The sequence below is a fragment of the Hyperolius riggenbachi genome, chromosome 12, assembly GCF_040937935.1.
Source record: "Hyperolius riggenbachi isolate aHypRig1 chromosome 12, aHypRig1.pri, whole genome shotgun sequence".
Classification (NCBI taxonomy): domain Eukaryota; kingdom Metazoa; phylum Chordata; class Amphibia; order Anura; family Hyperoliidae; genus Hyperolius; species Hyperolius riggenbachi.
The window spans coordinates 87,415,452-87,429,570 of NC_090657.1; the positions used below are offsets into that span (position 1 = coordinate 87,415,452).

General features: G+C 44.6%; 1 protein-coding gene across 5 annotated transcripts in view; it reads right to left on the bottom strand.

Annotated features, from left to right (window-relative positions):
- The window catches only part of EZH1 (enhancer of zeste 1 polycomb repressive complex 2 subunit), a 96,608-nt gene extending 84,686 nt beyond the window's left edge, over positions 1 to 11,922 (bottom strand). For all 5 annotated transcript variants that reach the window (XM_068262308.1, XM_068262307.1, XM_068262311.1 and 2 more), the window contains exons 1-4: positions 11,723 to 11,922; positions 7,394 to 7,489; positions 4,927 to 5,047; positions 1,315 to 1,443 (exon numbers count right to left, since the gene is read on the bottom strand). In XM_068262308.1, the coding sequence (XP_068118409.1) occupies positions 1,315 to 1,443; positions 4,927 to 5,047; positions 7,394 to 7,437 (294 nt within the window). In that variant the 5' untranslated portion in view covers positions 7,438 to 7,489; positions 11,723 to 11,922. The remainder of the gene's footprint in view (positions 1 to 1,314; positions 1,444 to 4,926; positions 5,048 to 7,393; positions 7,490 to 11,722) is intronic.
- Positions 11,923 to 14,119: the final 2,197 nt, after the last annotated feature.

The window sequence follows — 14,119 nt, forward strand, 5'->3', positions numbered from 1 at the left end:
AGTGGTCCTTTAAACATCTGACCAACTGTTTATAGAGCAAGATTTTGGTCTATGTTGTGAAATATGCCACCCCCGTCTCCCTAGCTTAGCTGCTCCCACTGATCATTAGCAGCCCCGTTTCCAGCTCGCCACCGCCCTGAGCGCTGATGTGAGGGTGGGCGCAGTGATGGAGGGAGGAGCCGCGACCACACTCGCACTCAGCCGTGGAGTGGGGGATCCTACTTCTCTCTTCCTGCCTCTCCCTGGGGCTCCCCCCTCTTAGCAGAGTACGCGCAAGTGGCACAACACACCTCCTTCCTGACTCCTTCCACACTCGCACTCAGCCGTGGAGTGGGGGATCCTACTTCTCTCTTCCTGCCTCTCCCTGGGGCTCCCCCCTCTTAGCAGAGTACGCGCAAGTGGCACAACACACCTCCTTCCTGACTCCTTCCACACTCGCACTCAGCCGTGGAGTGGGGGATCCTACTTCTCTCTTCCTGCCTCTCCCTGGGGCTCCCCCCTCTTAGCAGAGTACGCGCAAGTGGCACAACACACCTCCTTCCTGACTCCAAATGACGATCACGTCAGCTGGGCTTCTCTGTCTGCACCGCTTCTTCTCTTACCCTTTCTACTTTCTGATTAGCAGGAAGTAGAGAGAGTAAGCGGAGGAGCGGAATTTTGATACCCTCGCCCTGGGTGCAATTTTGCCTAGAAACTGCCCTGATCATTAGTCACAGTCTCTAGTCATAACTCTAGTCACATTTTATCACTTGGGTTCGAGTCTTAGTCCATAAACAGTTGAACATAGGTTCACTTCAAACACAAGTGTGTTGGTTGCTAGCATTTCATACTATGAGCAGATTGTGCAGGTAAGCACTCATGCTACATGGAAGTGGTAAAACTGTCCATAGCTAATCAAAATTAGATGAGTGTACGCAGCTGAACTCCCATATGCCATAAAGTCACAAACTCCTTTTATACAGCACATATATTCCAATCTGTCTCATAAGAGTTCTGCACCCAATTAAAGCTCTCATGCTTCCGGTTGAGGTTCCAGAGGCAGGTCTTTACTTCAACACACTTACCCAGCCTCTGCCTCTGACACAGGAGGGGTTTGTCCTTCAACCCTCCTTTTGCTATATGGAAACCAGGCTAGAAGAGCTGCATTGTCCCCTCAATGGGAGCGATCCCCAGAGGTAAGGCAAGTATGATGGTGGTTTTGGTGCCTGAAACTATTTCTGGACTTCATCTTTAAATGTCACTGCTATTACTGCGGACTCACCATGATGTCAGTGATAACTTCATCAGACATTTAGACAGAGGGTTCACATTTACCTTTTTCAGGAAAGGAGGCCCACTTGAAGAGTTCATCATCCGAATCTGCTGCACTCTGAGTTTCTTCCAGTCTTCATTTAAGACGCTTATCCGCTCTTGTGCCTTTGCCAAATTCTCCACATACAGAGCCTGCAAAGTTAATAGCTTGGTCTATCATGAACATATAAACATTACATCATCAAATATGTCCTAAATAAATAAGATGTCCTTTCATATTGTCATCAGGGCTGTGGAGTCGGAGTCGAGTCATCGGGGAAATTTTGGGTACCTGGAGTCGGAGGTTTTATAAACTGAGGAGTCAGAGTCGGGAGTCGGATGATTATTGCACCAAATCCAAAGTCCTGGTAAGTATTAGACTAAGAAGTCGAAGTTGAGGAGTTGGAGTCCCAGCCATTTTGGGTACCTGGAGTCGGAGTTGGAGTCGGTGGTTTCATAAACTGAGGAGTCGGATGATTTTTGTACTGACTCCACAGCCCTGATTGTCATCATATTGTCATTAAAGTAATATTTAACACATTGGGGGGGGGGGGGGGGGGGGGGGGTTTAGCACTGCAAGGTCCATGAAGGTCTATGAGGGGTTTCAGAAACAAAAGTCAAAATTCTGAAGAAATGTATCATGGTTCTTTCAGAACGGCACATAGCAGATATAAGCTGGACTAACCCTTTCCTCCTTCATCTGTCCTCTGTGGTAGACATTTTTCTCCACATTCTTCAATTCCTGGCCACACTCAATTTATTGACTGCTCAAATATTATACAGCAGACATGTCCAAAGTCCATTCCGGGGATTAAATCTGGCTCACCACACATTCTCTGGTGGCCCCTGAAGCTCTCTGCAGCCCGCAGGCCGTAGCTAAGGTGCCACCTTGTATCGCCACGCTGCCATCCCCTTTGCTTGCCTGTAGGTCAGCCACCACTGTACAGTAGCAGCCACTGATTAGCAGCTGCCACTATGCCAGCAGCAGTAACAGCCACTGATTAGCACAGGCTTTTTCAATCAGGGTTCCCTGGAATCCCAGGGTCTCTTGAGTACTCTGCAGGGGTTCCTTGGCATTTTCCCCTATCGTGGGGGAAGTATGGTAGAGCACACTAAAATAGGGGATACTGAAAAAGCACTAAATCAGGGGTCATAATAATAATGAGCACATTAATAAAATGCACTAGAATAAGGAGACTGTATAATAAGGGGCACTGTATATAGTCATAGTGAAAAAAAAAAGTCAACACCTCCTACAAAATACATGCAAGGGTTCCTTGAGATCCAAAAATGATTTGCAGGGCTCCTCCAGGATAAAAAGGTTGAGGTGCAAAAAAAGAAAAAAAAAAAAAGTTGAGAAAAAAAGGATTAGCAACTGCCACTGTGCCAGTAGCACTATGCCTGCATATTGAAAGGGACATGCTAACTGCACACAGTATATGGGTTATTTCCTGTGGAAATGTTTTGTCAAAATGTCACAGGCATAATGTACTAGGCCTGAACGATTTTAGGTAAAGATTGAATCGCACGATTTCTGTCAGAAATTGCGATTTCGATTTTATTCACGATTTTTTTCAAATCAAGCTTTATCGCTAAATTCACAATGTGCACAGTAACAATTGCAAACATGCACTGACGTTTTTTCAAATGACAAGTAAAACTAAAATTATAGCCAATGATCATAAAATCTTGACACACGAATACTGCTTGTACTGCTTTCAGCCTTCCGTTTGACATCTACTTACACCAGCCAAAGCCATGGCAATAGCACAAGATGTAAACCTGAATTGATGTTAGAAATCTACTTACACCAGCCACAGCCATAGCACAAGATGTAAACCTGAATTGATGGCAGGAGGAGTGAGCCGCACGAGATTGAGAGCATGTGGGCGGAGTCTGCTATCCTCCCAGCCAATGACATGAAGGAGCTGGGAGGAGTGAGCCAATTGAGAGCCTGCGGGCGGAGTCTGCTGTCTGCTGCCCGCTCCGCTGATAGGCTGCTGTGCACAGGGGGAGAGAGTGAGCCGCCTCCATCGCCGCGAATAACACCCGCTGAGCCGCCGCTGGACGGTGCGGCGAGCTGCGCACAGCAGGAGAGGGGACTGACATACTTCCCACAGAGGGGGATTAAAATCGCCACCATGACGATCACGGAATCGCCGTTTCCGTGATCGCGATTTCGATCCTGAAACGATTTATCGTTCAGGCCTATAATGTACCTAAAGGCAATTAGCAAAATTGTGTTTAATTTTGCTAGTTCTGCCCCCTAACACCCTCAAGAATGGTGATATGGCCCTTGGCACATCCACGAAGGAGCAGAAAAAATGCTGCTGAGCTAAATGTTTTAGCAAAACCCAGTTAAGACCCACTAAAAGACTTAAGTCCACTTTATAAAACAGAATATTAGAAAATTTGCACAGATGGAGGTATTCTGGGTACACATAATTTCCTGGCATTACCGCTGTTCAGAGGCTCAGTCCATTTTATATAGTGCATGCATTCCAATATTTATGGACTTTCCATGAGAAATACTGTATCCAGTTAGGGTCTGAGAGCTGCAACTCACTACTGTGACATTGGGCACTGGTTGAGAAAGGGCCTCCTTCAGGATTGATGCTGTTATTTACTGTTAGCAGAGCTGAGGTCATATTACTCACAACTACTTCCAGTGAACTAAAACAGCCCATACCTACATTAAGACACATAGGGCTTGATTCATGAAGCTGTGCTGCTATAGCAGCATGAGCTCCATGACAGCAGCGTGACCCAAATTCAGGGGGGCAAGCTACGCGCGGCCCTGCAGCGTAGCGTGCCTTCCTTAGTTACGCAAACTGCTTACATTAGCAACGCACGTTTCTTTAATCAGAATCAGAATCTGATTTATTTCGCCAAGCACGACTGGGTCGTGCCCGGAATTGGGCTTGGCACATGAATACAGGGCATATGTATAGAAACATAAGAGACAATGCCAAGTGCTGCTGTGCTGCTACTATGTTTATTAAAAACCACTTTGCCTCCCTTGCTACGCTTTTCTACATCCTTGTTTACAAACACCTGTTATACATAAATCTAAACAAATAATAAACACTTGGCTCTGTTTCTATTTTTAGAACACACAATTCTGTATCTCCATCTTGTGGCCAAAAAGTAAAACCACATCCAAATACCCGATTATTCACCTTACCATAGAAAAATGAAATACATTTTCATTATTTTTAAAAACCCTTGGAGGTAAAGTGGTTAACATAGTTACTACATAGTAACTATGTTAATTAACATAGTAGCGGCCACGCTAGTGAAGTATCGCGGCCGTGATACTTCACAGCAGCGGACGGCATTTAAAGGGACGCGCATTGCTAATGTTAGCGTGCGTAACTAAGGAAGGCATACTATGCTGCAGAACCGTGCTGCTGAATTTAGGTTGCACTGCTGTTATGAATCAATCCCATAGTTTCTAGTGTACAATAGGGTTTTAGGGTAATTTAACATGGCAACATCTTTACTGCTACTATTACCTTCTTCAGCTGGGCTTTATGGACATCAATTCAAAACTATTTAGCAATGCTGGAATGATTGAGGAGAGGCTGCAGCTCACCAGTTTTTATTTCTGTACAACCTCTGAGTAGATCTACTCACCCCAGCTGCAGTGTTAGCTTGCATTCTCTTCACCTGCAACAGCCGCATGTACTCCAGGCGCACCCTCTTCTTCCAGTACAGAAGGGACTTTGTGTACTGTGGACTGGGGGCCTCCATTGTGCTGTAGGAGGATACTACAAGTTACCAATACACCTAAAACACCACCCTACTTTTTTTCAAACATGATGTAACAGCATAAGGGTCTGAAGCATTTGTTTTGCTTTCTGCAAAACTGAACCAGCCTGTTAGGCTGCGAGCCAGGGCAGAAAGGGTTAACACCCTATGTTGCTTACTTGGATTCCTGCATGCTGCTCTCCATCCTCCCTCCCGACTTCCAGCTGGAAAAGCAGGGAGTGTTAAGAAGATGGAGAGCAGTGTGCACTGCAGTGGCGAGAGAAGGCAACATAGCCACATTAATACTCTCTACCGTGGCCACTAATAGGACAGGTGCAGTTTTGCAGGAGGCAAAACTCAGTTTCGTTATCCCTGTTGGTGAATCCCAGGAACTTGGCTTGGTTTCCTGGTTGGGAAGCCCAGTCACTTCCTCTACTGCTCCTGCGATGCCTTCAGTCAAACCTCTTCTGCCCTCCTGGTGATGTATAAATACTGAGGCCGGGCACTGATCTCATTGGAGGGAGAAAAGTTTGGTAACAATCGGATGCCGATTCAATGGGGACTCATCAGAGTTAAACAGAGTTCCATGTAACAACAGCCAATGCTTCTGAAGTAGTAAGACTGTAAACTGTACTGCCTTACTACCACATTAGCAAACAGTGCCCTTTTCGGGTCCATTTCAGTAAAGCAACATGGGCTAAACCCACTAAGATATAATGGCTCATAAATTTCTCTTATTCAAGCAGTATCGGACACTGACATAGAAAGCCAACTTTGAAAGACTATCCAGCGGGGTAATAATACTTAATAATGCAGATGAGGTTTATATGCAATATTTAAAACTTACAAATATGCATTATCCACACAATATGCATTAGAAACACTTGAGCCGAAACCAGAGTTTTTAAGCAAATCTGTATTGAGAAACATTAGTATAAGCCTAATATACACAAATACACCATAGGAGACCCAATGAATCAGTTTACGTAGCCGATACTCTGGTTTACCCCACACAACCTGTAATTTCCTTGGATAATCTATGATATGCTAGACAGGTTTTATGGGTTCTCTAGACTGAAGGTGGAGGCCAGGTCCATTCTACATTGGACTGTCAATGTGGACAGTCACAGCGAAGCCCATGTACTGTTGCTGTGTCCCTCCACTACAGTCTGGATATCCGTTGGGGTCCACTGTACTGTACAGCAAGTGATACCATTATTATCCATGACATGCCCATTTTCCACGTGGTGTCCGGTAAAGTCATGCAGGATGGAACTTAGCAGTGTGCTACCACAAGAGACAACACATAGCTTCTAAATGGATATGTCCGAATGAACACTCTAGATAACACAGGATCCATTCACATGTTCGCTTATCTATTGGTCTCCACTGCAAAAAACTGTCCAATTTTGGCTCTAGTGGTAACCTTGACCAAAAACGAATTTCAAGATGATGCCGATCAACTAAACTAGAAGCCAAATGTCACTGTCTGGAGCCAGAGCAAACTTCAATATCTACAAATTCAGCCATTTAGATACCCCAAACTAGTATTTTTACATGCGTACAACCAAAATGTTTTCCAAATACTAAGGCTGGGTTCACACTGCACCGGATGCACAATAGTGTGTATCTGCTCAGGATAAGCTAAGGTCTGTTGCAGTGTCCCTTACCTCATTCACATATGCACCATTGTGCAGCCGATGCCGCTACTGGGTGTTGTCACATTCGGTTTCACCGGCCTTTGGCCACAGACACTCGGGTCCACTGCAGGGAAGAAGTGGCAGTATACAAATGGGAGCTCCGGCAGAAGCATTATGGGGCTCCCCATTGGCTTGCAACAGACCAATGGGAATCCATCCTCCACCAGGGAGAATTGGTATTGGTCCACCAATGAAAACCTTCCCTGGAGAGAGAGGATTCTCATTGGGCTGTTGCAATCCAATGGAAAGCCCCATGCTTCTGCCAGGGGTCCTCTCTGTATACCAGCACTTGCCCCCTACAGTGGAACGGATTGATGAAACATACATATGTGGTGACCAGTCCAGTAAGAAGAACCTTGTCCGTTCTCATAGGCTTCCACTGATCCCGTAGGCATCTGCTGCATCAGCGATTCGTATCTGGAATTATCATGCACCACACAGCCTTCCGTTCCGCTCATTGGTACTGAACAAACAGATCTGTTCGGAACAGACTAATAAGAATGGATCTCATTGCATTGCATAGGATCCATTCTCATGTCTAAAGATTCCATTATGCTCTGATAAGTGGAATGGTTTCCATGGCAATGTGAATCCAGCCGTACACACACTGAATGGAAGCTGTAAAGGAAAATAAAACATCTATGGTAGCATACCTTGGTAATGGGCTGGGCGAATCTTTTGAGGCTACACACTTCATCTCACAATCTGCACTTGGTAACGACAAGGATTAATCCCGTGTAAGACAATATCTGTCCAAAGAGGGGAAACAGGTTAGCATTTTCAGAAATGGTTTTCAAAGACATCATCAGCACCATTTACAGGTCACCTAAAAGCCAATTCAACTTACTGTGACCATCATTTAAAACATGAAAATACAAAATCCCTTTTTAATAGTGCTATTAACTTTCTCCTGAGTTTACTCCAGGAGATAATTTTTCATCTTCTATTTGGAATAACTTTTCAGGACTTTGCAATTGAAATAGTACCCAAAAAAGCAGGTGGTAAAGTACTATCAATACTATTTTAAATGTTTTCTTGCTTTGTGGTGTTTTAAAAGGCACTCTATTGACAAGTTTGAAAGTATCACGAGAAAATTCGGAAGGAAAAGTAAGTTTCATATGGACCAAGAGGTCTTCAATGGCTCTTCATAAGGATCTTTTAAGAGTAACTGTCGGGCATAAAATAAAAAATCAATTCTGTATTTTTATCTAGAAAAAAAAGTAATAAGGATGCTAACCAGGCAATCCAAAAGTTAAAATCTCTATTACTTTTCTTGTTGATAAATGATCATTCCCCGGTTTACCTGACTCTTATTTGGTACACACAAAATTTGGTACTCCCCTCCCACATCTCTGTTCCTCTCTGATTGGCCAGTATTTCTTATGCTGAGACAATGCACTTTCTATAGTGAAGGGAAGGCAAATCAGGCACAGGATAGTAAGGGAGGAAATTACATCAGGATTGGCTTCAAAATAGCCACCGTTAAGATGGTAAATGATACGAAGGATTTTCTCTTTTTTTTACTGTAGAAAAGTCACTAAAATCAAAATGTGGACAGTGCAATACATGTTGTATAAGTAGAAAAGTATTCATCTACTTATATATGTTTTTTTTCTGAGATAGTATGGCTGACAGCTCCTATTTAACCCTAATGGTATAAGCAGCTACCTGGAGTTACACAATGGAAATTAAAAAAGGAATGGAATGATTTGATAACCTTACATTCCAAATGCAGGTACATTTCCCTAGCTCTGTGTAGTATTATTGCTATTGATTTATAAGATGCCAACATATTCCGTGGGGCTGTACAGAGTAAGAAACAAACATGGGGTACAAAATAATACAGACAATGGTATACACCAATATCCAAAATACAGAGTTGGTACAACTTTGGTTAGTGCTACATTTGTGCTGCAAAAAAATAAGATTTGTGCTGCTTTCGTTTTGAAGCTAAAACCACTTACCGGTATGTTGTCCAAAGCAATAACATCAAACAGCCCCCGTACAAGAACCTACAGACATGAAACTGGTATGGGAGGGTAGTGCTGTGCATGTGCTTACTTGTGCTGCAAAAATCCTCTATCTTTTATAGTTTTTGTGAACCTTTGACCTTTATATAAACATGTATACCTCAAAAACTATAAAAGATAGAAAGATGATTTTTACAGCACAAATGAGCGCGCACACACAGCACTATTCACCCATACATGTTTCACGCCCATTGTTGTACGAGGGCTGGGTCATGTTATAGTTTTGGAGAAAATAAGTGCTATTATCTTCAAAACAAAAGCAGCACAAATCTTAAGTTTTGCAGCACAAATTGGCACAAACGTAGCACTAACCAAACATGATGGAATTGTTATTTGTGCTAATTGTAGGGGGGCCAGCTTCACAGAGCCGAAAGAAGGTCATGTGCAGATCTGAGTATGCACTAGATATGACCAATGAGCCAGTGAACAATTTCGGCCCACTTTGTATTTGAGTTTGACACCCCTGTGCTAGAGCCTTGTATTATCAATGTGTATTTATGCAGAGCTAACATCTTCCGCGGCACTTTACACAGTATATTGTTATACTAGTATGTAGTGTCCTTAGGGAAGCAGGAAATTTGGGCAATTTGGACGCCCCTTATTGACTATTAGGCACCCAAAGCAGAAACTTGGGTGCACGATAATTATCGTTATCAAAATTACGTTATAAGTTTTAGAAATGTTGTATTGTTTTGAAAAGTAGAACGTTATACAGTATTTTTTTTGACATTTTTAATATTTTATATTTAGGGGGGTTTAGAGTTAGGCATCAGGAAGGGGGAGTTCTGTGTGAGAGTAGTGTTAGGTTAAGTTGTAGTAAAATATTGTTAATATATACTGATATTTTATTACAATAATTCACACTTTAAAATGAAGAATATCGGTAGATATTAACAATAAATTTACTAACAAAAACGGGCAGCCATTTTACCTTGCACCCCTTTTTTATGCACATCTCCTTAATAAGCGTCTCCACTAGCCACAAGATGAGAGCCATAAGGTTCTCCAAGTGTTATCTGAATATGAAATGTCTTGCAAGTCTCTGAGCACTTACGCAAGTTGTAATGGGCAAATCAGGCTACTCAAAATTTCCCCCCGGGTGGTAAGCGCTTAGACACACATTGTTTTATGTATTAAGTTTTATAAACCTGGGCAGCCTTCTACCTTTCTAAGAGTAGTCCAGTATTAACTAAATAGTTTATGTGACCAGTAGCCATTGCCAAAAATCTTTTTTTTTTTTGGGAGGGTGACTCAGACAGAGACCCACTTTTAACCATGACTTGAGTGTAGACAGACTTTCTTTCTCTATAGGCTTGTACACACGTGCAACCTTTCCGCACAGCCAACCCGACAACATGATTGACTACACGGTCAAATGACTGCATGACTTGTATTTTTCGCGCATCAACCAACTGAACGACTAACTCATTTGCATACTGGGCATGCAAGCGAACGACGGACTGTACGATATGGCCGTTTGAAAAACAAGTAAAAGTTGTTCAAATGATTTGAACACACACGGCCAACTACATAATATCAGCCAACAGTTGTGTGAGTCAAACCGCCTGTTGGATCGGGCAAACCGCCTGTTATCAGCTGTTTGTCTAGTCGTTTGTCACACATCCACATGCCCAACTATGGTCCAACAGACCAACTTTGGACAATAGTTGAGCGGAAAAGTTGCATGCGAGTACGAGCCTTATAGGCTTTCAAGTCATTGTCAAGACAGGATACTATTATCTGCATTATCTTTCCAGTTCTAATACTATGCTTAGTTGGCGGGACACACTGTTCCCGATTAAGGGGTGTTGAAAGAAGTGTCCCCTGATTCTGGCTGCAGAGAGCGTGTTTAATACAAGAGAATCTCCAGCCCTGGCCAGAAAGATATGTTGAGAGAGGAGACGAGGATGCAGATCTGGGCTGCTCCCTCGCCTGCTATAATGAGTGCTCCCGTGTGCTCCAAGACTTGGTAAGACACTGATCAATGGTGAGGAAGAATACTTCTCAGAGGTGCTACAGATGTCAGAATGGTAAGGGACCAGCCACCCCAAAATACTTTGCCCATAAACCATGCAAAAAAAGGACGTTTTAAAACAATTTTGTACGGAGCGAGGATTGGAATACGCCCGAGGGTAATGTGGGGGGATGTACAGATGAACACATGTGTGGCCACTTTCTGCTGCCAATGGGCTTGCATTAAGTGGTTAACGGATACCTTAGTGCTAAACACATTTAAAAAAAAGGTTGCCTACTGTGTGTGTGTAGAGAGAATTGTGCAGGGACCTCCCGTGCCCCGACATAAATAACCCTCTATTCTCCCATTCTTTGCACCCTCCAAATCGCACAGACTACAGTGGGCATGCGCAGTATGGCCGCTTGGGCGCCCTTGCGACCGCGTTCCCAGGCAGGTGGTTCAAGTTAGTCATGAGGAAGTGGGTGTTTAAGGTTAGCAGTTGGGAAGTGGGTGGTTAAGGTTAGCATTTGGGGGAGTGGGTGGTTAAAGTTTACCGTGGGGAGTGGGTGGTTAAGGTTAGGCATCTGTAGAGAAAGGGATCAACGTGAGAATAGGGAAACATATAGCTAGTGAAGCCAAAAAACCTTGTTTCGGCTTCATCAGGTGCTCTTTTTTCCTCAGCACTCTTCTTGCATGGATGCTTCCTCAATGACAGCTTACAACACATCTAAAGCATCTAAGATTCCTGATTTCAGCTATGTTTAGAACAATATAGAGTAACAAAAATTAAATGTGCCCTATGTCCAGTCATTAGTTATCATACCATACATCAATCACTAATATAAGAAAAACTGAGAGAAGACAGAAGAGAGTGACAGAGTGAGTGTGTGTCTGCATATGATAAACAAGACACAGCGTGTACGTGTGCCCGTGTCCCCTCCTCCTCCCCCCACCCAGCAGCACACTGACAGTGTGACACAGGAGGCTGCAGCACGCACCTAGCCCTCCTCCTTCTCCGCAGCGCTCAGGCTCTGCTCTTCCACTCTGTCAGGCCCACCAGGACACGGCAGCCATGTTTTCTTATTCCTAGCTGCGTGCTTGTCACAGCGCTGCGTTCACTGACAGCCGAAGCCATCTTGCAGGAGGCAGAGCAGCAGCACCAGCACACTACTGTAGATGCAGAATCCGAGCGGGGTAAAGGACCTGAGTGACTTCACCAGAGCCACGTGATCGCCGCCCATGTGATAGTAGCCTGCTGCAGTGTGTGTGGTCCTGTGTGTGCTGCTGTGACAGTGGAGGAATGAGAGCAGGGAGGGCTTCATGTCACACAGGGAACTTGGAGTAACAGCCTGTGGTTTTTATGTTCGTTTTTTCTGATGCCTGTCCTCATGATATTCCGGGTGCATAATGGACTACTCATCTAATCCATATATCATTTTGCCTTCTTAATGGGACTCTTAATTGCATATTTCCCAACGGTCCCTTTTTTAGAGGGACAGTCCTTCTTTGAGAACCAAATCCTTCTGTCCTTCTTTCTTCATCACTTGGCCCTATTTCAGGACTGATCTACAGATCTGTAGACATAACAGTAAAAGTTGTTTAGGTGGTACCTTTAATGACTAACGGTACAAGATTTCTGTGCAAGCTTTCGAAACTTTGAAAGGGGTTCTGTGGGGTGTAAAAAACAAAACAAAAAGTGTCCTGGGGCTTCTACCGTCCCCATGCAGCTATTAAGTCCCACGCCGTCACTGAAGTATCTGACCAATTGCCACCAGTGACCTGCTAATTATTCGTCTAACTAGACGAATAGCACTGTAGCTGCACGTCCTGGCTCCCGCATGCGTCATCGGGGGCTTACTGCTCAGGTGCAGTACAAAGTTTTCTTGTACTGCACCTGCACAGTTAGCTCCCGATGACGCCCGCAGGAGCGAGGACGTGCAGCCACAGTGCTATTCGTGTAGTTAGACGAATAATTGGCTACGGCGGTCGCTTCAGTGACGGTGTGGGACTTAATAGCTGCAGGGGGCCGGTAGAAGCTCCAGGTATTATTATTATTTAGTATTTATATAGCGCCGACATATTACGCAGCGCTGTACAGAGTATATATATTGTCTTGTCACTAACTGTCCCTCAAAGGAGCTCACAATCTAATCCCTACCATTCCCATATGTCTATATTATGTAGTGTAAGTACTGTAGTCTAGGGCCAATTTTAGGGGGAGCCAATTAACTTATCCGTATGTTTTTTGGAGTGTGGGAGGAAACGGGAGTGCCCGGAGGAAACCCACGCAGACACAGAGAGAACATACAAACTCTTTGCAGATAGTGCCCTGGCTGGGATTCGAACCAGGGACCCAGCGCTGCAAGGCGAGAGAGCTAACCACTACGCCACCGTGCTGCCCATAAGTGACAGTTTTTATTTTCACCCCACAGAACCCCTTTAAGTTTCTGCTTCAGGCATGTTTCAGAACTGGATCAGACTGATCCAGAGTTCTGGTTCTGATCCAGTTCTGAAACATGCCTGAAGAAGAAACGTAACGTTTTGAATGCTTTCATTGAAATCTTGTGCAGTTAAAGGTATTACCTAAACAACTTTTATTGTTACGTCTTCTGATTATCTCCATGATTAATACGCAACTGGCTTCACCACATACAGATCTGTGTAGATAAGGGCATTTTTCTACTGAAAAATGTTTTTGACTATAAACTTTAATCCCATAGCTTAAAGAGACTCTGTAACGTCAAAAAGATCCCCTGGGGGGTACTCACCGCGGGTGGGGGAAGCCTCCGGATCCTAATGAGGCTTCTTACGCCGTCCTCTGTCCCACGGGGGTCTCGCTGCAGCCCTCCGAACAGCCGGCGACAGACCCGACTGTCAGTTCAATATTTACCTTTGCTGGCTCCAGCGGGGGCGCTGTGGCTGCTTTCGGCTCCGCACTACACGGAAATACCCGATCGCCGTCGGGTCTGCTCTACTGCGCAGGCGCCGGAAACTTGCGCCTGCGCAGTAGAGCAGACCCGACGGCGATCGGGTATTTCCGCCTACTTCGGAGCCGACAGCCGTTAGAGCGCCTGCGCAGGAGCCAGGAAGGTAAATATTGACGTCATCTTTCACAGAGGGCTGCAGCGAGACCCCCGTGGGACAGAGGACGTGTGGGAAGCCTCATTAGGATCCGGAGGTTTCCCCCACCCGAGGTGAGTACCATCCAGGGGATTTTTTGACGTTACAGATCCTCTTTAAAGTGAGTCTGAAGCCTTTGAAAAAAAAAGATACCTAAGGAGAGGTAAAGCTCTGGGTCCTATAGAGCATTCCTGTTTCTCTCATGGTCGTCTCGTTCCAGCGTTGGCTCCTTCATTCACATTCCCTGCCACAGGAGGCTTCGGCAGTCTTCGGGA